At 46.9% G+C, this 25,641-nt stretch overlaps 1 protein-coding gene across 1 annotated transcript in view; it reads left to right on the plus strand.

Annotated features, from left to right (window-relative positions):
• Nucleotides 1-25,433, plus strand: part of DCC (DCC netrin 1 receptor) — a 436,443-nt gene extending 411,010 nt beyond the window's left edge. Inside the window, exons 22-29 of the mRNA XM_068424420.1 lie at nucleotides 943-1,008; nucleotides 2,375-2,537; nucleotides 7,293-7,519; nucleotides 8,312-8,428; nucleotides 11,454-11,609; nucleotides 15,452-15,664; nucleotides 23,510-23,652; nucleotides 25,344-25,433. Of these exons, the coding sequence (XP_068280521.1) occupies nucleotides 943-1,008; nucleotides 2,375-2,537; nucleotides 7,293-7,519; nucleotides 8,312-8,428; nucleotides 11,454-11,609; nucleotides 15,452-15,664; nucleotides 23,510-23,652; nucleotides 25,344-25,433 (1,175 nt within the window). The remainder of the gene's footprint in view (nucleotides 1-942; nucleotides 1,009-2,374; nucleotides 2,538-7,292; nucleotides 7,520-8,311; nucleotides 8,429-11,453; nucleotides 11,610-15,451; nucleotides 15,665-23,509; nucleotides 23,653-25,343) is intronic.
• The last annotated feature ends 208 nt before the right edge of the window (nucleotides 25,434-25,641 follow it).

Consider the following 25,641-nt stretch of genomic DNA (forward strand, 5'->3'; position numbering starts at 1 on the left):
CCCAGGCAACTAGCGCTAGGACAAGAGGACACAGCCTCAAGCTTGGCCAGGGGAGGTTCAGGTTGGCCATTAGGAAGCATTTCTTCTCAGCAAGGGTCATTAGCCATTGGAAGGGGCTGCCCAGGGAGGTGGTGGAGTCCCCATCTCTGGAGGGGTTTAAGAAAAGCCTGGCCATGGCACTTAGTGCCATGGTCCAGTTGCCATGGTGGTGTCAGGGCAACAGTTGGACTCGATGATCCCAGAGGTCTCTTCCAACCTGGTTGATTCTGTGATTCACCAACCAAAACCCACCCTCAGGTGTTATTTGACCTAAGGGATGGCAGAGGCAAAAAAAATAGTGCCCAGGGATCTTACAGAGTGGGTGTCGATGAACCTATCCAGCAGCCTCTGCACACCTCGGGGGAAGATGTCTTCTCCATGACCCATATCCCAGCAGAGCACTACTGGTATCAGCTCAGACTGTGCCACCTGGGAAGGTTCATTTGACTTAAATGGACAATAATTAGCTCTGGAGGAATGAGGTGGCCACATTTTGGGCTTTGCTATAGTGCAGTAGGTCCATACCAAGAGCTTGGTATAAGCTTGGTCTTTGCCAGAAGCAGCTTCTAACCCAACCCACTTCTGCCATGGACTTTGCTCACTCCCATACCAGTAGAGATGAAGATGAGCTTGGGTGGGACTATACCAACCTTTGCAACTCTCCCATTGGACATGAGGAACCAGAGAGGCTGGTCTTGGTAGAAACGTGGACGTACCATCATGGCTATTTAGCCCAAAGCTGATAAATAGGAGAAAATAAAGCAGAGGAGAAGACGAACAGATTTTCCCCAGCACATGAGATGACTTTTTCCCCCACTGTTTAATGGTTTAAACGTTGTCAGACAGGTGCTATCAAGCAACACACTTGACTTTGCCGTGTCTGATGCATTTTTCTACCAACAGGTCGTCACGGGGATGGCTCGTACTGGTCGGTGGACACCAACCTGATTGACCGGAGCAGTCTGAACGGTAAATACAGGCTCCATCCAACCATACTCCATTATTAAGTGTGGTTTTGGTTTTGCTTTTCTTCTCTTTATTGCTCTCTCATTCCTCTCTCTCATGGCTTGGAGTCCACTCAACGTGCCCACAGGTCGCACGCTCGCTGTTTTGTAGGGCAGAGTTATCTGAGCTGTTCCAACCCCTCTGCCATGGGCAGGGACACCTTCCACCAGACCAGGTTGCACCAAGCCCCGTCCAACCTGGCCTTGAACACTGCCAGGGAGGGGGCAGCCACAGCTTCTCTGGGCAACCTGTTCCAGGGTCTCACCACCCTCACAGCAAAGAATTTCTTCCTCAGATCTCATCTCAATCTCCCCTCTTTCACTTTAAAACCGTTCCCCCTCATCCTGTCACTCCATGCCCTTGTAAAAAGCCCCTCTCCAGCTTTCCTGTAGCCCCTGCAGGCACTGGAAGGTGCTAGAAGGTGTCCCCGGAGCCTTCTCTTCTCCAGGCTGAACAGCCCCAACTCTCTCAGCCTGTCTCCATAGCAGAGGGGCTCCAGCCCTCTGATCATCTTCGTGGCCTCCTCTGGACTTGTTCCAACAGCTCCATGTCCTTCTTCTGTTGGGGGCCCCAGAGCTGGACACAGCACTGCAGGGGGGGTCTCCCGAGAGCGGAGCAGAGGGGCAGAATCCCCTCCCTCGCCCTGCTGGCCACGCTGCTGGGGATGCAGCCCAGGACACGGGTGGCTTTCTGGGCTGCGAGCGCACGTTGCCGGCTCATGGTGAGCTTCTCATCACCCATCACCCCCAGGTCCTTCTCCTCAGGGCTGGTCTCAATCCATTCTCCGCCCAGCCTGTGTTTGTGCTTGGGATTGCCCCGACCCCCATGCAGGACCTTGCACTTGGCCTTGTTGAACACCATGCAGTTCGCACAGGCCCAGCTCTCCAGCCTGTCCAGGTCCCTCTGGATGCCATCCCTTCCCTCCAGCGTGTCACCACACCACACAGCTTGGTGTCATCCCAAACTTGCTTAGGGCGCACTCAATCCCACTGTCCACGTTGCCAACAAAGATGTTAGGACCGGTCCCAACACCGACCTCTGAGGAACGCCCCTCATCGCTGGTGTCCACTTGGGAGTTATTGACTCCCAACATCAAATTACTAAACCCAGAAATTCAAAGTTGTTACTGCTTAAATATTTTCCTGTTTGCTGTACGACTGAAATGAAAATTTCGGCTCTTAATGACACCCATCTGCACCTTCTGTCTGCTTCTTCAGAGGACTCAATGCCACCTGACAGGCTTCATGTGTTTGATTTTATGGGTGACTCCTAAAGAGGGAGGGGAGCAAATCCAGCCCTAACCATCCCCTCGTCGTCTGTCTTCTTTCAGAGCCTCCCATTGGGCAGATGCACCCTCCCCACGGCAGCGTCACGCCCCAGAAGAACAGCAACCTCCTTGTCATCATCGTCGTCACCGTCGGCGTCATCACCGTGGTGGTGGTGGTGGTGGTGGCCGTCATCTGCACCAGGCGCTCCTCGGCGCAGCAGAGGAAGTAGGTTCACAAATGGAACAGTTCATGCTGTGGAGACGTGAGGTCTGGGGCTGAACTGCATTTTGGGGCTCAATCTGTTGGGTTTGGAGGTGTCACTCAATGCTGGTGAGTGGAGAATATCCCCAGGCTTCAGGTCAACCATGGAGAATAAGTATCCCTGCTGTGGTGAGCCTTGAAAAATCAGTCTGCCATGCACAGCTCTCTTGTTTATATCACCAAGTATAATTCAGACACAGGAAAGGATCAATTCCATTGATTTAAAGGAAAAAGAAAAAGGATTTGTCTGGTCCTGGTGATGCTGCCAGACTTTCTGACTCCACAGCCCTGCACCTGCACAGCTGAGGACCACAGATAGTCCTGCTCACTTGCTAACCTTTGGGAGGATGTTATCCTCTCCAGACAGTCTGTCTCCAAAAGTCTTCCAGTAAAAACTGTTTCTCCAGATAATTTTCATATATTTTAAAGAAAAAAAAAAACAGTCTATAGAAAATTACAGGGAAAATATCTTTAGGATTCCCCTGAAAGGCTATAAAAGGGCAGCAGGGTAAAGCACAAAGCTTTATTTAGTTTTTATGACAAATTAGAAGTGGAGTCAATGGGTTTGAAACAGAGCTGGGCTTGATGCATTTAAAGCAGTGAAAATTATTATACTATTATCTTACTATTAATTCATAGTATTATTATACTACTATGAAAGACTGGCCATGAGAAAGTGAAGTTTAATCATAGTTTGTGCACAAGAATGATAAATCACAGAATGAATCAGGTTGGAAGAGCCCTCTGGGCTCATCGAGTCCAACCATTGCCCTGACACCACCATGGCAACTAGACCATGGCACTAGGTGCCATGGCCAGTCTTGTCTTAAACCCCTCCAGAGATGGGGACTCCACCACCTCCCTGGGCAGCCCCTTCCAATGGCTAATGACCCTTGCTGAGAAGAAATGCTTCCTAATGTCCAACCTGACCCTCCCCTGACCAAGCTTGAGGCTGTGTCCTCTTGTCCTAGCGCTGGTTGCCTGGGAGAAGAGGCCGACTCCCACTCCACTACAACCTCCCTTCAGGTAGTTGTAGACTGCACTAAGGTCACCTCTGAGCCTCCTCTTCTCCAGGCTAAACACCCCCAGCTCCCTCAGCCATTCCTCGTAGCTCAGACCCTCCAGACCCTTCCCCAGCTTGGTCGCCCTCCTCTGCACTCACTCCAACACCTCAACATTTTCTTGAAGTGCAGGGCCCAGAAATGAACTTAATCGTTCATCTTATCCTAAGACATCGGAGGACTTGCCACTTGAAGGTGCTTGTTACTGTCCATTGATTAAAAAATGTGAAGCTGGTGGATTTGGTTTTGCTGTTTAACTTCTAAATGTCTACACTGGTGAATCTCACCCAAGTTGCCCCAAGCAAACCATTTCTGCACTGAAAGTGGGGGGAAAAATAGGGCAATAAAAATTAAACAATCAATCTTAAATATAGCACAACAGGAAAAATCCTGAATTTCCTCAAAACAGAGGTTGTGGGTGGAAATGACCCTGTTTCTGACCTGCCTGGAGAGATACATACTGTGACACAAAGAGTTTCGATTCAGGTTTTTATTGGCAGCAGGTTCTTAGTTTCAAATCACCGATGAATTACGGAACAAAAGGACTGCAGTGAGGGGAAAGGCCAAGTCTCATTGGCTAATGCATGTGTCCTTCCCCAGAGCAAAAACTTGGAGGTGATGGAATAATCTCCTGTAAGCCTTCGGTGGAGGAAAGTCATATTTCTTCAGTTAATTAAAACTTGGCTGAACAAAGCACAATAAAGCATATTGTACAGAACAAGCTGGTACTGACCTAGGTGGCTTAGGAGATGTTTTGTGTCTCTGCCATCTAGGGAAGGATGAAATATTGGCCATACAAACCCCGTGACAATGTGACACCAGTAAAAAATAGGGGAGAAAAATGGGAGTTGGAGATTCAGGTGTAATAATTCACCCGGTTGTGCATAAGGGGAACGTGTGGCTCCTGCAGTAATTGAGATTCATGCCCTCACCATAATCACATCTTCTGCAGCACGAGCTGCTCGCTGGGCCACCCATCACCTCTATCCTTCAGTGCACTCCTGGTCCAGGCAGGTCAGTTCAGAGCTTAAGCTTCGAGAAGATGAATCCCAGTTACATCTTAAAATCACCTCTTCCAGGGATTTTTTTGAGGCTTCAAGATATGGTAGAAACTTGGAACATGCCAGAACAATTATCCTATGGACTGGTAACATGAGGTTATGGCTACCACAGGAGAAAAGGTGAGGATGGACATCTAGTCTGAGCCTGGTAGGTAGACAGTGTATATTTAAGCCATCAAAAATGAAGCGTGGTCTTGAACAAGTGCCCAGACAGTTAGTGTGGATTGAGTGCACCCTCAGCAAATTTGCAGATGACACCAAGCTGGGTGGGAGTGTCGATCTGCTGGAGGGTAGGAAGGCCCTACTGAGGGATCTGGACAGGTTGGATAGATGGGCCGAGACCAACGGCGTGAGGTTCAACAAGAACAAGTGCTGGGTCTTACACTTGGGCCACAACAACCCCCTGCAGCGCTCCAGGCTGGGGGAAGAGTGGTTAGAGAGCGGCCCGGTGGAAAGAGCCCTGGGGGTGCTGATGGACAGGCGGCTAAACATGAGCCAGCAGTGTGCCCAGGTGGCCAAGAAGGCCAATGGCATCCTGGCCTCTCTTAGCAATAGTGTAGCCAGCCGGTGTGGGGAAGTGATGGTCCCTCTGTACTGGGCACTGGTGAGGCCGCACCTTGAATCCTGTGTCCAGTTGTGGGCCCCGCACTTCCAGAGAGATGTTGAGGTGTTGGAGCGAGTCCAAAGGAGGGCGACCAAGCTGGTGAAGGGTCTGGAGGGTCTGAGCTACGAGGAACGGCTGAGGGAGCTGGGGGTGTTTAGCCTGGAGAAGAGGAGGCTCAGAGGTGACCTTAGTGCAGTCTCCAACTACCTGAAGGGAGGTTGAAGCGCAGTGGGAGTCGGCCTCTTCTCCCAGGCAACTAGCGCTAGGACAAGAGGACACAGCCTCAAGCTTCTCCAGGGGAGGTTCAGGTTGGACATTAGGAAGCATTTCTTCTCAGCAAGGGTCATTAGATATTGGAAGGGGCTGCCCAGGGAGGTGGTGGAGTCCCCATCTCTGGAGGTGTTTAAGAAAAGCCTGGACATGGCACTTAGTGCCATGGTCTAGTTGCCGTGGTGGTGTCAGGGCAACGGTTGGACTCGATGATCCCTGAGGTCTCTTCCAACCTGGTTGATTCTGTGATTCTGTGATCAGACCAGGACGTGGGTTTTTTTACAAGGAAAAACTAGTTTTGCCCAGGAGAACAGTTTATTTCTGAGGATAGAGACAACTACAACTGCTGTTAAAAAAAATAAACTAGGCTGAGTTGTTATAACCTTAAGTGTTTTCTCAGGGGTAACGTAACTGTAAAATGAAGGCAATGAAGAGTAATCTCACTCTGGAGTATCTGACTAGTTATCCTACGTAGCATGTGTATGTTGTTAGGAGCTCTATGGGTGTGCTGTGTCATGGCTGGAGTCACTGCCCAGGTGGTGTTGTGGTGGAAACTATAGAAACAGAGAAAGAGTTTCCTCTCCAGAGAGTTTATTTTGCAAGTACAGCTTAAGTTCTGCTGTAATTACTGAATGACCATGATATATGTTGTAAGGGAAGAGCTGAACTCTGGGTTTATGTCCATCCTCAGGGAAAAAATATATAGAGTTATGGTATGCAAGCTGGATGTTGTAAAATCATGGAACAACAACAGAAATGCTGCCATCTGAGATCAATTTTTCAATTCCAAACTCCTTGTCTTCCACTTATAAAATGGGTAATGAACTTGGAGCCCACTGTAGATATCAACACCACCTTCCAAAGCATCAGTTTCCATTGCTGCAGCTGAGGGTTGAAGCTGATGTTGAAGCTTTTAGGACTGTCTTCTGTAGGTATAATGTGTTTGTCTGGTGCAGCGAAGATCCTGCCTCCCCCTGACATTGAGGGTAGATGCATTTTCAGAAGCCCAACCTCAACTTCTTCATTGCATAAACAAAACATTCCTATTTTCATTTGTTGCTGATGACCTTTTCGTACTCTCTCCTGGCTCCAATTCAGTTTGCTACTCACAGGCTGTCAGAACAGGAGTAATTTGTGAGAAAAAAACAATGCAAAGCAAGCCATATCCTTGCATATTTTTAAATGATATCATTGCTCCAGCGGGTTTGGAGTTGTGGTTGGAATGACACATTCATTATAACCCCCCTCTTTTGAGTTGGGTATAAAATGACTTTGGGGCTGAAATGTCTCTTGCTTAGCTCAAGCCTGGAGAAATGAATTATTTTCAATTGAAAGTGACAAAAAAAAAGCTGCTGTATCCTGAAGTGAAGAAAGCAATTCCTTGTTTAGAACCAGAATTATGGTCTTTTTTTCAATGAGACAGAAAGAACAACTTCACTTTTTAACTTCAGGTGGGTCAGGTTGGACATTAGGAAGCATTTCTTCTCAACGAGGGTCATTAGCCATTGGAAGGGGCTGCCCAGGGAGGTGATGGAGTCCCCATCTCTGGAGGGGTTGAAGAAAAGCCTGGACATGGCACTTAGTGCCCTGGTCTAGTTGCCATGGTGGTGTCAGGGCAATGGTTGGGCTCGATGATCCCAGAGGGCTCTTCCAACCTCATTGATTCTGATTCTGATTCTGAAAAACATTCTTATGTGACACTTTTGATCTTTCTTCGCTGCAGGAAACGTGCAACCCACAGTGCTGGTAAAAGGAAGGGCAGCCAGAAGGACTTGAGACCCCCGGATCTGTGGATACACCACGAGGAGATGGAAATGAAGAACATCGAGAAGCCAACGGGCCCAGACCCTGCAGGAAGGGACTCACCAATGCAGAGCTGCCAGGATATCACCCCCGTTAGCCACAGCCAGTCGGAAACGCAGCTGGGCAGCAAGAGCACCCCGCAACCTGGTGAGGGGCTCCAAGGGCAAGAGGGACACAAATTGGCTGGGTTTCACTTGTAGATTTGGGGCAATTAGAATCATCGAATGGGTTGGGTTGGAAGGGCCCTTTAAAGGTCATCTAGTCCAACCCCATTCCGTGTTCTCCAATTTTTTTTCTCCATTACCAGCATCTAAATTTTCTTTAAATTAATTTGATATTGGTGGTTAGTGACCTTAGCCCAGCATGGTGGAGTCACCATCTCTGGAGGTGTTTAAGAAAAGCCTGGCCATGGCACTTAGTGCCCTGGTCTAGTTGCCAGGGTGGTGTCAGGGCAGTGGTTGGACTTGATGATCCCAGAGGGCTCTTCCAACCTGGTTGATTCTGTGAAAGAAAGTTGTTTTCATCCTTCAGATGTATTTCCAAGACCAATTCTTGGCTGCCAGGTTTTGTAGGTACCTGAATTTATGCAGCCTTTTTTCTGGTCTTGATACCTGAATTTTAAAATAAGTTTATAAGAGGGAAGCTAGAAGAAAAATGTCATATTTTTATGAAGTAAATGGAGTTTTCAAGATAATTTCAGAGACAAAGGAAAAGGGGACAGCATATCTTAATTCTCTTAGAGAAAAATGCAAACAATAATTTTCTTCATAACAGGCAGCCCAAATAGTCTGTGCAGCTCTTTGCAGATGATGATATTTAATGATGGGTTAAAATAACTGAAGTCTAAAAAAAACTATTGATCTTTCTGCTAGATACAGGGTGAGGTGAACCATTCATTCACAGCATTTTCAGCTGAGCTCTTGTGTTGTTTGTCTCTAGGTCCCGAGACAGAAGATGTTGGGAGCAGCATGTCCACGTTAGAGCGCTCGCTCGCTGCGCGCAGAGCCACCCGTGCCAAGCTCATGATCCCCATGGATTCACAACCAAACAACCCTCGTGAGTATCAGCACCTTAAGAAAAGACTTATTAAAAGGGTCATTAGCCATTGGAAGGGGCTGCCCAGGGAGGTGGTGGAGTCCCCATCTCTGGAGGGGTTGAAGAAAAGCCTGGCCATGGCACTTAGTGCCATGGTCTAGTTGCCATGGTGGTGTCAGGGCAATGGTTGGACTAGATGAGCTAGTCTTCCAACCTGATTGACTCTGTGTGATTCTGTGTGAAACTAATCTGCAGCACCAACATATTATGATTGTTTGCAAATAACTAAACTCAGACCTATAAAAGTGGAAGGAGCATAAACCAGATAAATTTGATGGGGTTTTAGTGTTATCTTTGGCTCTAATGCGACTGAAATACAGGCAGTCACCAAAACCAAGGCTGTTGTATGGAGAGGAAAAGACATACGGGATGAGGAGCTCTTCAGGCTTCCCACAACTGGTCCTTTCCTCCCCTGCTCTTTACAGAATCACAGAATCAATCAGGTTGGAAGAGCCCTCTGGGCTCATCGAGTCCAACCATTGCCCTGACACCACCATGGCAACTAGACCAGGGCACTAAGTGCCATGGCCAGGCTTTTCTTCAACACCGCCAGAGATGGGGACTCCACCACCTCCCTGGGCAGCCCCTTCCAATGCCTAATGACCCTTGCTGAGAAGAAATGCTTCCTAATGGCCAACCTGAACCTCCCCTGGCCAAGCTTCAGACTATGTCTTCTTGTGCTATTGCTAGTAGACAGGGAGAAGAGGCCGACTCCCACTCCACTACAACCTCCCTTCAGGTAGTTGTAGACTGCACTAAGGTCACCTCTGAGCCTCCTCTTCTCCAGGCTAAACACCCCCAGCTCCCTCAGCCGTTCCTCATAGCTCAGACCCTCCAGACCCTTCACCAGCTTGGTCGCCCTCCTCTGCACTCACTCCAACACCTCAACATCTTTCTTGAAGTGCGGGGCCCACAACTGGACACAGGATTCGAGGTGCGGCCTTAATTAAGCCCTGCCCAACACCACATCCTTCTGAGGGTGGCTAAAAATGATGACACCAAATTAATGATAAATTTTGGTACAAGGAAATCATGGAAAATGGGAAAAAGTCCATTTTTAATGGTGATGGTGCAATACTGCAAGTTTCTCAGACGCAGGAGCATGTGCCTTTTGTTATAATACAACAGTCAAAGCATCATAATGAGCTATTTAGAGAGAAAAATAATTGAGAAAGTCTTTGCAGGGTATCACATTCAAATATTGCACCTGTAATTCCCCTGTTTTCGGTTTGTAAGCTTTACTTCTGGAAGATGAAGAGAAAATGCTCACGGAGTAAAGCAGTTTGTGGGGAGGGTTTTTTTTCTGTTTATCCCCCTCCCTAAAATGGCAGAAAATCACAACCGGTCTTTTTTTTTCAGGGAAACAGGAACATGTTGACTCAGTTGCTTTGGCAACCTCTGGGGTTCTTGAATACAATTCAAACCATCCTACTTTGTCATTTCTGTAAGCTCTTCTGAGGTGCTGCTTTGGTTACATCTTCAATGTAGACCAGTGTTTAGGGAGCAGCGTGATTTGGTCAGGGAATTTTTATTTTCAGTGTCTTAGTATATCAATATTAAGTGCAAATTCAATTGCTGACAGGCTGTGACAGAAGAGATTTGTTGTCATATCAGCTTGAAATTGCAAAGATTTATTGAAGATGGTTGATGTTCCCTTTTCTCCAGCTTCTCTACTATAGAGTACAGCAATGAAGAGTAATCCTGTCTTATTTTAAGAATAAAAGTGCAAGGTATCTACACCCTAAAAAGAAATGAAGGAATTGGCTTTGAAAAACAAGTTGTTCTTTAATAGGATTCAATAAAAAGTGATATTTTTCACTGTCATAAATATTGTCAATAAAAATGTCTCATACAGACAAAATGAAATGTCTTGAATAGTAGAAATTCTCTTCTAAGAGAGGGTGAATTGAAGCCAGAGAGCTCTGAAGCTCAAATCACCCAGGTTAGCATTTCTTCATGAGTTTTCTTCAATCAATGAGGTTGGAAGAGCCCTCTGGGATCATCGAGTCCAACCATTGCCCTGACACCACCATGGCAACTAGACCATGGCACTAAGTGCCACGTCCAGTCTTTTCTTAAATATATCTAGAGATGGTGGCTCCACCACCTTGTTGTTACATCTGGAAGTGCAGCGTTGTCTCGTGTGTGCTTAAAAATCCCCTCGTAAAGCCTTGGCACCGTCACAGCTTCTTGTGTGACCTTGGGCAGGTAGCCCAATTCACCTTGGGCAGGTAGCCCAACTCGCTGCTCTGTGTAACGGAGGTAGTAGGAGCTAGAAGGAATTGTAATGTCTTAAAGTTCACAGCATTGTTTATAATTAATGTGCAAGAGGTGCTAGATAAGCCAAACCTTATCATCAATGAGCCAAAAATCTTTGCTTATTTAGCTAGGCAAAACTTTAATGAGAGTTTCCAAGTTTTTTCTAAAAGCTACAGAGAAATTTATGATTTTATGGCATTATTATCACCCCTTCTTCAAGCCTTGGCTGTTGAAAATAAAGGAGATAACTCACAGGAAAGCCTGAATTCATGACATTGTGATCCCAGTTTTCAAATCAAAGTGTTTCACTTAAATTCAACTCAAAAAACTTCAACTTCAGACTTTTAGCTACTGGTTTGCTGGCACATCTCACCCCTGTTCCTTACAGGCTTGGATGTAAGGGTCATTAGCCATTGGAAGGGGCTGCCCAGGGAGGTGGTGGAGTCACCATCTCTGGAGGGGTTTAAGACAAGACTGGACATGGCACTTAGTGCCCTGGTCTAGTTGCCATGGTGGTGTCAGGGCAATGGTTGGACTCGATGATCCCAGAGGGCTCTTCCAACCTGATTGATTCTGTGTGGGCAAGAGGCATGTTTTATACCAAGCATCTGGGTCCTTTGCTTTGGGAACGTGGTTGTTTCTGGTTCCCTACTGACCCTCTAAGGACTTTTTTTTTCTTTTCAGTTTTAATCTTTCATTTAATCTCTCTCTCCTTCTTCCCTTTTAGCTGTGGTCAGTGCCATTCCAGTGCCAACACTAGAAAGTGCCCAGTACCCCGGGATCCTGCCGTCCCCGACCTGCGGATACCCACACCCGCAGTTCACCCTTCGGCCGGTGCCCTTCCCGACGCTCTCTGTGGACAGGACCTTTGGAGCAGGAAGAAGTCAGTACAATGCTTTTCTTCTGCTCTTTGCTATTAAAGTGCTTGGAAATATGTTGCTTTTTTTATCGTTGGGTTGTATAAACTCCAGCAAATCGTGCTGCCCTGCTTTTTGGGAGCATGGGTAAGTCCAGTTGGGTAACAGCAGTGGACCGTGGGCTTCCTCTTCTCCACCACAGAATCAACCAGGTTGGAAGAGCCCTCTGGGCTCATTGAGTCCAACCATTGCCCTGACACCACCATGGCAACTAGACCATGGCACTAAGTGCCATGTCCAGTCTTTTCTTAAACCCCTCCAGAGATGGTGACTCCACCACCTCCCTGTGCAGCCCCTTCCAATGGCTAATAACCAACAGCTCCAGTTGCCATTTCCAATCTGTATTGAACACTTTAAAAGTTCTAAGTCGCTGCATCTTGAAGCTGATCCTGTCTTTTCTGCAGGGCTGTTGGTCATTTTCACTGTTCTTTCATGTCCTTTGCTTTATTCATAAGGATATTCCCAGAAAAACTCAGGCTTCAAGAGCTCTTCTTCATCCCAAGGCTGAATCTAGTATCATCACGCATTAAAATCATCCGTGATGGCACTTACACAACCTCTCCACACAGTGTCTTCCCAGGCTTAGCTGCCCTCACTGCTACAAACGCTTCCTTTAATATCTTAACTTCCTAAAATTTAAGCCAGTTGTTTCTTCTTCCAGTTACAGCGGGCACAGAGTTTATTGTCTTCCTTTGGCAGATCCTTGTAAACATTTGAATACTGTCACCCATCTCACATCACTCTTCTCTAGGGTGAGCTCTATATTCATATTTGCTCCTCTGCAGTAATGAATTTATGGTTTGTGTTGTCCCATAACAATTCTTCACCTTCCCATGGTCTGGGGAAGACGCACGCAGCACGAGCCCCCCCTCACCTTCACACCTTCCTTGTGAGCCTTTGCCATGCCAGCAGCCATCTGTTCTTTGTTCAAGCCTAACGAGCGTGCTCTGGCATATTAATTATAGTTGGAGGGCTCATATTTTCTTATAATTCTCCCTTAACTCTACTGCATATAAAACCTGAATTATTGGCAGATTAATGTCAATCTGTTACACGTGGTTTTTTCACATCACAGAGAGTCTGTGCTGCTGGTCCATGGGGAACTCATCTTGAAATGCCTGATTTTTCCTCCTATTTGATTGTTGCTTTCAGTCACAGAATCCCAGAATGAATCAGGTTGGAAGAGCCCTCTGGGATCATCGAGTCCAACCATTGCCCTGACACCACCATGTCAACTAGACCAGGGCACTAAGTGCCATGTCCAGGCTTTTCTTAAACCCCTCCAGAGATGGTGACTCCACCACCTCCCTGGGCAGCCCATTCCAATGTCTAATAACCCTTTCTGAGAAGAAAATCTAGTTCCAGCCCCTTCATTTGTGGCTCACCTCCAGCCAACCACTTTGCTGCAGCAGAGAACGGGGGTAGATCAACCAAATGACTCGAACGCTTTGAGTTTGTTTATTTTTTGGCTGTTTTCTTAATATGATCACACGGTTGCGAGCAACTAGCAGTTAAAGAGACTACAAAGACGCTACATAAAGCTTTTTGTGTGTGTTTTACCCCTCTGAAAAATTCACTTGACGCTTGACCAGTTGCAGCTGGGTCTGAAAAAGAAATACCCAGCAATGATTCCTCTGAGATGGAGCCTACCTGTGGTACCGCATGACTGAGCACCCTATTGATCAAGATGTAGCAATCCCTGAATAAATCATGTGCTGTGCCATTAGCAAGGGTGTTGCGGTGCAGATGATGCTCCAACACCTTCCTCTGCTTCTGAAGGCCCTTTTCATTGACCCGAAGATTCGAGTGCTGCAACTTATCTTGAGGACAAATGTTCTACTGAAGAGGAAACTACAGAAAATGAGAGTCAGAGCCCAGCCAGAGCTTGAATAATGACTTGCCTGGTTGATTACTGCTGATGGCACCACCAGCCGTAAAATACAGTTGCTAAATACCAATTTTTTCCAGCCAGAAAACATCTCTGAGCCATAATGAAGTGGCTGTTGTCTGGTCAGCAATCCTTCCCATGGTTTGCCTTCTCCTCCTGAGCTCCGTCGCACCCGCTGCTTACAATTTTATCAAGACAGGGGAAGATCACAGAATAACAGAATCAACCAGGTTGGAAGAGCCCTCTGGGATCATCGAGTCCAACCATTGCCCTGACACCACCATGGCAACTAGACCATGGCACTAAGTGCCATGTCCAGGCTTTTCTTAAACCCCTCCAGAGATGGGGACTCCACCACCTCCCTGGGCAGCCCCTTCCAATGGCTAATGACCCTTGCTCAGAAGAAATGCTTCCTAATGTCCAACCTGACCCTCCCCTGGCCAAGCTTGAGGCTGTGTCCTCTTGTCCTATCGCTAGTTGCCTGGGAGAAGAGGCCGACTCCCACTCTGCTACAACCTCCCTTCAGGTAGTTGTAGACTGAAGATCTGTTCTAAAGCCCAGTAAAACCAGTTGGGGTTTCTCATTGCTTTGGAAAAGTCATGGATAAAGCCCTACTGGCATTCATTTTATGTGTGAGGAACACTGAGCATGAGCTTGTGTTGTGGCCCAAGTGTAAGACCCGGCACTTGTTCTTGTTGAACCTCATGCCGGTGGTCTCGGCCCATCTATCCAACCTGTCCAGATCCCTCTGTAGGGCCTTCCTACCCTCCAGCAGATCGACACTCCCACCCAGCTTGGTGTCATCTGCACATTCACTGAGGGTGCACTCAATCCCTACATCTAGATCATCCATAAAGCTATTGAACAGCACCGGCCCCAAAAACTGAGCCCTGCACACACTCCCCAGAAGATACGCTGATTTTAGACTATGGAATTAGAAGATTTTGCATCTAATAAGTTTCAAGAGAACCTTTTTCTGCATTCAAAGTACTGGTGATGTTAGACAAACAGTGTGGACCATACCCACAGGAGGAGCTCCAGGAGGACCAGCATTCCCTGGACAAGCTCAGGATCCTTTGTATGGTTCTTTTGCTGCAGTAGCAGGGCAGGATGGAGAAATAAATGCTGTAAAAACTCCTGTACAATCATAATAATATTATAAGTTATAGTTTGGGTACAACATGGGTTTCTAGAAGGTTGTAGAAATAAAGGGCTTTTCTCTTTGTCTCAACCTTTGTTTTCCTTAATTCTACGTTTGCTTCTGTTTTCTGAGATGGAAAGTCCATGATACTGAAATCTTCTTTTAAGAAACACTGCAGAAGACAGGGAAGCTCTCTTTGATATCAGAAGGTTGACATGGAACATTTAAATCTCTGAAGAACTGACTTTGAATATAGGCTAATAAACCACCAACCTACTGCTTTGACACACTAAATGTTACAGCTGTCTCAAGGCAAAACAATATTGGTGATTGGTTGGGTGGAAATTAATTAAATCATTTCTTTGCCCCTAGTTTTTCTCCATTATGACTGGAACATGACTGTCACGCTGAACATAATGAGCTTCCATAGCTGCAGCTTGTTCCAGTCTTCACATGATGTATTTATGTGTTTATTGATTTTTAATATTTAAAAGCACATAGAGAGGAAAGACGGAGAGAAGGAGATAAAAATATCATGCTTGGGTTTGTTTTTTATTTTAAAGGAAGATATTTTGAGCTTCGAGTGGCACACGGCCACTCTGAGGAACATCTGGGGTTTGATTCATCTTCATGGAACTGTTTATCCATTTCTTGCACCTTCTTGGAGGGTGGGGGCTAATGCTGTCCCTCTGTTGAAAATTATCATAAAAGTAGGAAATGGGACATAAAAAATGCATCAATAATAGTTCTTTGGTTTGTCTTCAACTGTCTTCTTGCAGCTGTAAACGAAGGGCCAGCACCCCAGCAGCCATCCTTGCTCCCGCCGACGCAGCCTGAGCACTCCACCACCGAGGACGCCCCGAGTAGGACCATCCCCACCGCCTGCGTCCGCCCTACGCACCCTCTCCGCAGCTTTGCCAACCCCTTGCTACCTCCACCCATGAGTGCAATAGAACCGAAAGTCCCTTACACACCGCTTCTGTCTCAAACAGGTAAGAGGGAAAGAGGCTCCAGTTCCACTCATCTGAACCGTTGACTTTCAGTTCGTGAGAAAATAGAGAGCACGAGGCTGTCCCATACCTTGAAGAAATATCTGCAAGTGCCCACAGAATGGAAAGTGGGTATATAGGGTTTTATGATCATAATCCAGTATTTCATTCTGACACGGTGGAATAAAAATTCAGTAGCTTAAAGTCAAGAGTTAACAAGGAAGTGATAAAAATGAATTAAATGAGACGCCAAATTAATCACTTGGTCTTGGTTCCAAGTCTGTTATGCTACAGCAACTTGAACCAGTGCCAAATGCTTGACTCTTGGGGTCAAGGCTTGCCTTTTTGATACTGTAAGGACTATTTATGTATGCTGGAAAAGAACTGACTGCAATCCACTCCAGTGGGCGACCTACTTAAAAGTTAAATAGCGAGCGTGCAAGGAACAGAAAGAAAATTGTTATATATTAAAGAAAAAAAAGGATTTAGAATAGTGCTGCTGTTGAATGAAGCTGGTTTCAGGGTTAGATTAAATGGCTGTAGGGAAACCGTCATTCATGGGTGGGGACACGGCGGAGCAAGAGGGAATGGTGCCTCTCCAGCTCATTCCTGGGTTTGCTTCCAGAGTAGCAGCTGTGTTAAACATTCACCGTTGGATCAAATGAGGCAGTCTACAACTACGTGAAGGGAGGTTGTAGCGCAGTGGGAGTCGGCCTCTTCTCCCAGGCAACTAGCGCTAGGACAAGAGGACACAGCCTCAGGCTTGGCCAGGGGAGGTTCAGGTTAGACATTAGGAAGCATTTCTTCTCAGCAAGGATCATTAGCCATTGGAAGGGGCTGCCCAGGGAGGTGGTGGAGTCCCCATCTCTGGAGGGGTTTAAGAAAAGCCTGGCCATGGCACTTAGTGCCCTGGTCTAGTTGCCATGGTGGTGTCAGGGCAATGGTTGGACTCGATGATCCCAGAGGGCTCTTCCAACCTGGTTGATTCTGTGATTTGTATGATATATATGATATGGATCTGCTTTGTTCATCCAGTGCTAGGATTGGTCTTCCTAGGGTTAATTTGAGTAACGCTATTTGCCTTGGTAACTCTACTAGAGCTATTAAGGAGAAAAAAAAAAAAAAGGGTTTGCAGACTGGTGTCTCATTTTAAGTGTTTGCCCTCCTCCTTTAGCTTGGATAATCTCCAGTTTGGCTCAGCCAACCTTTGTGATTTCAGCTTGACTCTTTTCTGTTCTAATATTGCTTTCCGAGCGAAGCTTTCTTGCCATGCAGCATATGTTAGGTCAATGTTTGCAACAAGCAAGCTACCAAAACATCGCTGCGTTTTTACTGGGAGCACCTGCCATCCATCAGCAAGTGATCCCGTTTCTGACAGCAGGCAGAAGTAGATAAATCCTTATTTGTTGGAGAAGTGCTTTTGCCAAATAGTGCAGCTGAATTCTTTTTTTATATATAATAGAGTCCATTCGTCTTTTCGTAGTACTGCATTTTGAGGATCCAATTCTACTTGTCTTACTCTAGGGAGTAAACCTGGTTACCTCGAAAGGAGTATTTCTTCTGTAACATTTTAACCATGATAATTGGGGGGTGAGGTAAAGAGAGAGGAAGTCAGGGCATGTTACTAATCCTCATGAATCAATGAATCATCAATCAGGTTGGAAGAGCCCTCTGGGCTCATCGAGTCCAACCATTGCCCTGACACCACCATGGCAACTAGACCAGGGCACTAAGTGCCATGTCCAGGCTTTTCTTAAACCCCTCCAGAGATGGGGACTTCACCACCTCCCTGGGCAGCCCCTTCCAATGGCTAATGACCCTTGCTGAGAAGAAATGCTTCCTAATGTCCAACCTGAACCTCCCCTGGTGAAGCTTGAGGCTGTGTCCTCTTGTCCTAGCGCTGGTTGCCTGGGAGAAGAGGCCAACTCCCGCTCTGCTACAACCTCCCTTCAGGTAGTTGTAGACTGCACTAAGGTCACCTCTGAGCCTCCTCTTCTCCAGGCTAAACACCCCCAGCTCCCTCAGCCATTCCTCGTAGCTCAAACCCTTCACCAGCTTGGTCGCCCTCCTCTGGACTCACTCCAACACCTCAACATCTTTCTTGAAGTGCAGATCCCACAACTGGACACAGGATCCCTTATTTATTTGACCATTAGCTCATTGTTTTAACACTGGCTTTGCAAACCTTCACTCTTATCTTGTTTTTCTGTTTTTTTTCTTACAATAGCGATAGAAAAAAAAAAAAGGCAGCACAAAAAAGCACCTCCTGGAGCTCATTTTCTTATCAGGTTTTCTTATCTCATTTGGTGATGAAACCAGTGTGTGGGGCAGCCTGGATACTGGAAGGATTTGTATTAACATCCAGGCAATACCCAGCTGCTGCTTTTTACACACGGATGTTTACTGCCAGCTTTTTTCCCCTCACTCTTCACTTTTACTCCCCAAGCCATCTGACATTGAAAAGAAAAGCTTGATTTTTTTTCCAAAGCGGCAAAGAAATAAATCTTGAGCAGTTCAGCTGCAGTGCAACCCTTCCCCTGCGCTCCCAACCCTACAGCTTAGCAGGAGGAAGGAAAATCAAGCTCATTTTTGCTCTACAATAAAGTGGTTTTCAGCTCTGGAGAAGACGACAATTTGGATTTCCAACTCAGCTTTTTTTGGTGGAGTAGCAACAGAAAAGGTGCAGCATTTTTACAATCTCACAAAAGATACAGGAGTGAAAAGGCTGAAGTTGTAGAACTATGACACAAAATAAAAACGACCACTTCACACGTATTTTCTATCACTTGCTTCTGCAGAAGAGAAATGACCTCCTAATTCAGGTTCATTTAAAGTGCAGTTGATCATCAAGACCTAAAAGGAATTTTCATTTATGAGGGTAAAAAAAAAAAATCTCTTTCCTGTCCATTTGTGGAATTTATGTCAGATCTATAATGCAATAAGCTCAACACTCCATCAAACATTTTCTATTTAACCTGAAAGGGGACTAAGTCAAATCACTTCTATGTGTATGATTTGCAAAGAGGAGCAAGTGCAGCCACAGTGGGGCTTGGAAATACCACGGAGTGATTCTCACGCCTTCAGAATAAGTATTAGGGAGCTCAAGTGCTCCATCACAAAGAATTGATGAAAGGGTGAGGGCTCCTATAAAATATCAACGGGAAGGGCTTAATGTGAAGAGTTCAGATTTACTGGGCTCAAGCAAATAATAAAAAGAAGAAGAAAAATGGCAGATTCAGCTCTGGATTAGGCTGATGTCATGACCCAAACCCAGGAGAACAGCTTTTAAAATATTTATTCATATCCTCATGGCAAGACCCCCCACAACTGAATAATGATCTCTATTATGTCTTTTTTATGAACCGTATGATAGAGTTTAACAACTAATTATAATGCCACTACAGAGATACACCGAATAGATAAAATATTAGAGGAGGTACCTCCTGTTAGCATCAGGTCAATCAAAGCCAAGAAAAAGCCCTGTGCTCATCATTCTCTGGGCAAAAATCCCCAAATCAGTTTTGATACTAAAAGAAGATGGTGGAGTCACCATCTCTGGAGGTGTTGAAGAAAAGCCTGGACATGGCACTTAGTGCCCTGGTCTAGTTGCCATGGTGGTGTCAGGGCAATGGTTGGACTCGATGATCCCAGAGGGCTCTTCCAACCTGATTAATTCTGTGATTCTGAGAGATATAAAACTCATTGGGCTCGATGGAGGAGAGGCTGCAAACCAGCAATGAAGGGATTTCGAGAGAAACATCCACTTAACTTCAGGTTCCTGCTGGAACTCTCTGGATCAATCTCTGCAGTTCTCTGTTGCTTTGTCCCCTTCTGAATTCTGCAGGATTGTTCCATTAGTTATATATTGTCTGAAGGGATGAGACACCTGATTGACACACGTTTAAAAAAGAGGACAGCAAAGCAAAGAGCAGTTTAACTGGTTTAAGTGATGATGAGTCTGAAAGAGCCACCTCATTTTGAGGGATCAAGGATCAGTTCTGCACACCCCACTGCCCAGAGGCACAAAGAGAAGTTGAACATTTAACAGTGGAAAGTGGTAAAGAAATTGGTAAAGGAGCCAACACCAGTCTGACTAATGACCCTGAGGACAAGTGCATTGAGAAAAGCAGGTGAAACCATAAATAGAGAGAAATAAATAGCCCCCAACACCACCAAATAGCTAGAGGCAGATCAGAAATGAAGTTACACACAATTCTAAGAAGTAAAAATTGCAGTTTCAGTATAACAGTGAACACATTAGGTTGAATGCCATATATCACCCAGCAACGTGTTTTCATCTATGTGACAGAGTCCAGAAAACCAGATTTTTTTCCTTCCTTTAGCATTTGCTTTATTTATTGCCATTGCTTTACGGTAGATTATTGCCACAAACTTTCCATTCTTCATTTTGCCTAATAGTAAAGTCCTACACATTGTTTGTAGGCAACATTGCATCTGCTTATATAAGATTAGTTACCCAAAAAAAGGGGATTTTATTTTTCAGGATGACGGGATACTTCATCAAAAGTCATTAGCCATTGGAAGGGGCTGCCCAGGGAGGTGGTGGAGTCACCATCTCTGGAGGGGTTGAAGAAAAGCCTGGACATGGCACTTAGTGCCATGGTCTAGTTGCCATGGTGGTGTCAGGGCAATGGTTGGACTCGATGATCCCAGAGGGCTCTTCCAACCTCATTGATTCTGTGACTCTGTGGGATGAAATTAAGAGGAAAAAAGGGTATATTGGTATTAAACAGTGAATCCTGGGCCATCACGATCTCAAACAAGAGGTTGGAGTGTCAGTAGCGTTGGTAAAACCACTGCTACGCAAGTCTCTTGAATATCACATCTCAGGTGGAGTGTTTAGAGATGGAAATTCCAAGCATAAAACTTCTGGCTGTAAATTAGGCAACTTTTGGAGACGTGAACTGAGAACTCTCCAGTGCTAGATTTATGCATTTAATTGCTATCCATTTTTTCAGTGTGCTTAATCCCCTTGCATGCAAAGTGGGGAGTTAATTTGTGAGCGCATTGATTCTGAACAATCAATTAGCTCTAATTAATTAGCTATACAACCAATTTCTGGGTCCCTTTTTTTTTTTTTTTTTTTGGAAGTTTACAATTCACCATGAAAAAAATCTCAGTATGGGCCTCAGAGAGGCGGCCGTAGCTGGGATTTGCATCTGGTAGCCATATATTATCTAACTAATGAGCCAGTGAAGTGTTTAATAACCCTACGGAGAAAATGAAACTTTGAAACAGCAAATCCATGCTGGGGCTGCTCAGGGTTACACCTGATCGGTGGTGTCATCTTCACAGAATCACATAGAATCAACCAGGTTGGAAGAGCCCTCTGGGATCATCGAGTCCAACCGTTGCCCTGACACCACCATGGCAACTAGACCAGGGCACTAAGTGCCATCTCCAGGCTTTTCTTCACCATCCAGAGATGGTGACTCCACCACCTCCCTGGACAGCCCCTTCCAATGGCTAATGACCCTTGATGAGAAGAAATTCTTCCTAATGGCCAACCTGAACCTCCCCTGGCCAAGCTTGAGGCTGTGTCCTCTTGTCCTAGTGCTAGTTGCCTGGGAGAAGAGGCCAACTCCCACTCTGCTACAACCTCCCTTCAGGTAGTTGGAGACTGCACTAAGGTCACCTCTGAGCCTCCTCTTCTCCAGGCTAAACACCCCCAGCTCCCTCAGCCGTTCCTCGTAGCTCAGACCCTCCAGACCCTTCACCAGCTTGGTCGCCCTCCTCTGCACTCGCTCCAACACCTCAACATCCTTCCTGAAGTGCGGGGCCCACAACTGGAACTTCTGCCTCTTGCAGCCCCAGTTCCAAGGTTTCCTCTTTTTTACTTGTGAGGCTCCCGCTGAGTTGGAGAACATTAGAAACCAAAGTGATTTTAATTTAATCCGCTACTCATTTGCATACATTATTTTACTTCACAAGTCAGCCTTCTGTGTCCAGAATTCTTTTTGAGAGGCCTGCTTGGTCTTTTTTACCATCCTTTGGGGGAAGAGGGCTCAACTGGTGTACTAATTACAAGCATTACCTTGGGAAACAGTTACTGCTGCAAAACATTTGCCGAAGAACTTGAAGTACGAAGCTACGCACGAGGAAAATTTTCTCAGCTTCATTTTGGTTATGAGAATTAACAATTTGCCTGTTGCTTTTGTGAGCTAAAGGGCAAAAAGATGCACAAACTAAACTAACTCATCATCAGTATGGCTTCTCATTAGCAATATCCAGGAGGGAACATCTGTCTTTGTGCAGAAAAGTGGGTCTTTAAGTCCAATTACTACAATTAATGACTTCCATATGAGAAACATGATTTTTACCAGGGGATTTAGAGGATTACAACAGCAACATGCTCTGCACATGAGCCCCCTCCCCACTACCTCAAATATTTACTTCTCCACAAGCCCATGAACATCAAACAAGTTGCAATGTGAAGTCACTCGTATAAAATAAACCTATTTGGGTCCCTTAGCTACCAGCACGGATAAAATTCTCTGTGGTGGCTGTATCTCATTATTTATTCTTCATATCACAGTGATATCCCAGGATGCCATCCAGATTGCCCATGACAGGGATCAGATAAATCTCTATTTCTCAGGGCGCTGCTGGAACAGAGAGATGGTCACAGCTGCAGCTTCTTTATTCACTGAGCGCTGCAGGTGTTTCCAAAGCGCCGGGGGAAGAAGAAATGTTGGGAAGCTACAGTCTGTGCACCATTTGCCTGGGATCCCACCATGGCCACTTAATTTTTTAACTTCAGGCTCTTGCGTTTCTCTTTGCGTTTCAAAGTCCAACTGGCGGTGTTCTCCAGGGCTCAGTTCTGGGGCCGGTGCTGTTCAATATCTTTAGAGATGATCTAGACATAGGGATTGAGTGCACCCTCAGCAAATTTGCAGGTGACACCAAACTGGGTGGGAGTGTCGATCTGCTGGAGGGTAGGAAGGCCCTACAGAGGGATCTGGACAGGTTGGATAGATGGGCCGAGACCAACGGCATGAGGTTCAACAAGAACAAGTGCCGGGTCTTACACTTGGGCTACAACAACGCCCTGCAGCGCTCCAGGCTGGGGGAAGAGTGGTTAGAGAGCGTCCCGGTGGAAAGAGCCCTGGGGGTGCTGATGGACAGGCGGCTAAACATGAGCCAGCAGTGTGCCCAGGTGGCCAAGAAGGCCAATGGCATCCTGGCCTCTCTTAGGAATAGTGTAGCCAGCCGGCCTGGGGAAGTGATGGTCCCTCTGTACTGGGCACTGGTGAGGCTGCACCTCGAATCCTGTGTCCAGTTGTGGGCCCCGCACTTCAAGAGAGATGTTGAGGTGTTGGAGTGAGTGCAGAGGAGGGCGACCAAGCTGGTGAAGGGTGTGGAGGGTCTGAGCTCCGAGGAACGGCTGAGGGAGCTGGGGGTGTTTAGCCTGGAGAAGAGGAGGCTCAGAGGTGACCTTAGTGCAGTCTACAACTATCTGAAGGGAGGTTGTAGTGGAGTGGGAGTCGGCCTCTTCTCCCAGGCAACTAGCAATAGGACAAGAGGACACAGCCTCAAGCTTGGCCAGGGGAGGTTCATGTTGGCCATTAGGAAGCATTTCTTCTCAGCAAGGGTCATTAGCCATTGGAAGGGGCTGCCCAGGGAGGTGGTGGAGTCCCCATCTCTGGAGGTGTTGAAGAAAAGGCTGGCCATGGCACTTAGTGCCCTGGTCTAGTTGCCATGGTGGTGTCAGGGCAATGGTTGGACTCAGTGATCCCAACTGAGTTTGCCTGTAATCCCCAAATTTCCCTTCAATCCCCTTTTTCCATACCTACAGCTTCACGATGTGACTTTTCTTTCTCCTTCCAGGGCCTAACCTCCCCAAGGCTCAGGTTAAAACAGCGTCCCTTGGCTTGGCGGGCAAAGCCAGGTCACCTCTTCTGCCCGTCTCCGTGCCCACGGCCCCGGAGGTCACAGAAGAGGGTTCCAAGCAGACCGAGGACTCCACCAACGTAAGACCCCTCTTTCCAAGCCAACCTTCTCGCGAGCCTCATCACCACCGAGTTATATTCTCTCCTCCCTAATCTACACCCAAGGTGTTACTGGTCGCTGTTGGGAAGCTCCTAAAAAGTTCTGGCAGCCAAACTTTGTGGTCAGCTTTAATGGACTTGGGCGTGTGTGATAGAGGGGAGAAGCAAGGGCTTAAATTCTGTGTTAATATTATCCACGGGACGACTGAGATATCAGGAGAGGAGAAAGAAGGGGTGAGAAGTGCGATAAGGGAAGAGAATAATTTTGGCAGGAAAATTGAGTATATAGTAATAGCAGATAATGGTGAGAAAAATAACATTGAAACGGAAAAGATGGTGAAATTAGAATAATCTTTTCACTCCTATTACGACTCTCGTAGAAAAAGGTCTCACGTGATCCAGAAGATGAAACAGCTCCACAAGTGTGAGGGCAGTTTCAGGCAATACCGGTGCAGGCAACAAGCTCATTGGGTGGAGAAAAGCTAAAATTTGGGGAATTTTCTTTTAAGCTTGACTCCGCGGGTGCTCTTTTAAGCTGCCTACTCCATCCCACCTTGGCAGTGGTAGAAATTCTTCCCCCCAGCAGCAAGGGCTGAAAAATGTTTTCATAGTTCCTCCAAGCATGGACACATGCAATGTAAGGGAGGGAGCTGGGAGGTGGGGATGCAGGAATTCAACAAGGCCAAGTGCAAGGTCCTGCACGTGGGTGGGGGCAATCCCAAGCACAAACACAGGCTGGGTGGAGAATGGGTTGAGAACAGCCCTGAGGAGAAGGACTTGGGGGTGATGGGTGACGAGAAGCTCACCATGAGCCGGCAACGTGCGCTGGCAGCCCAGAAAGCCACCCGTGTCCTGGGCTGCATCCCCAGCAGCGTGGCCAGCAGGGCGAGGGAGGGGATTCTGCCCCTCTGCTCCGCTCTCGGGAGACCCCCCCTGCAGTGCTGCGTCCAGCTCTGGGGGCACCAACAGAAGAAGGACATGGAGCTGTTGGAGTGAGTCCAGAGGAGGCCACAGAGATGCTCAGAGGGCTGGAGCCCCTCTGCTGTGGAGACAGGCTGGGAGAGCTGGGGCTGTTCAGCCTGGAGAAGAGAAGGCTCCAGGGAGACCTTCTAGCACCTTCCAGTACCTGAAGGGGCTACAGGAAAGCTGTAGAGGGACTTTTTACAAGGGCATGGAGTGATAGGACAAGGGGGAACAATTTTAAACTGAAAGAGGGGAGATTGAGATGAGATATTAGGAAGAAATTCTCTGCTGTGAGGGTGGTGAGACCCTGGCCCAGGTTGCCCAGAGAAGCTGTAGCTGCCCCCTCCCTGGCAGTGTTCAAGGCCAGGTTGGATGGGGCTTGGAGCAACCTGGTCTGGTGGAAGGTGTCCCTGCCCCTGGCAGGGGGGTTGGAACTAGATGATCTTTAAGGTCCCTTCCAACCCAAACCATTTTATGATTCTATGAGGAGTCATTAACATTTAATATTGCTCTGACATGGTCACCCCTGGTTTTCAGCTCACCTGTTGAGCTCAGAAAGGCTTTGCTATCCAGCCTGTAAGCATCAGCCCATCCTTGAACGCTCCAGGTCCCTGAGGACCATCCAGGGAAGGTGTCCCGTTGGGCTCTCAGGAGGGGGTTCGGTTCCCATCGTGCTGCCCCTTTATCTGTGTGTGTTTGTTCACTCGCAGGTCTACGAGCAGGATGATCTGAGTGAGCAGATGGCCAGTTTGGAGGGGCTCATGAAGCAACTCAACGCTATCACAGGCTCAGCCTTCTAACGGCTCTTGACGAAGCGATAATTATCCCGGAGCATTGCAGCATACCAGGATTTCACGCACACCACCCACCTCCACCACCCCATAAAATCATCTTGGTCCCGGTACCACTCCTTCAGTGCCAGGAAGATTCCAGCAAAGTCCTACAAAGGAATGATAAAAAGAAGAAAAAGAATAATAATGGAAATGTTCCAGAACTGTAGATCCGGCG

The sequence above is a fragment of the Nyctibius grandis genome (assembly GCF_013368605.1).
Source record: "Nyctibius grandis isolate bNycGra1 chromosome W unlocalized genomic scaffold, bNycGra1.pri SUPER_W_unloc_2, whole genome shotgun sequence".
Classification (NCBI taxonomy): domain Eukaryota; kingdom Metazoa; phylum Chordata; class Aves; order Nyctibiiformes; family Nyctibiidae; genus Nyctibius; species Nyctibius grandis.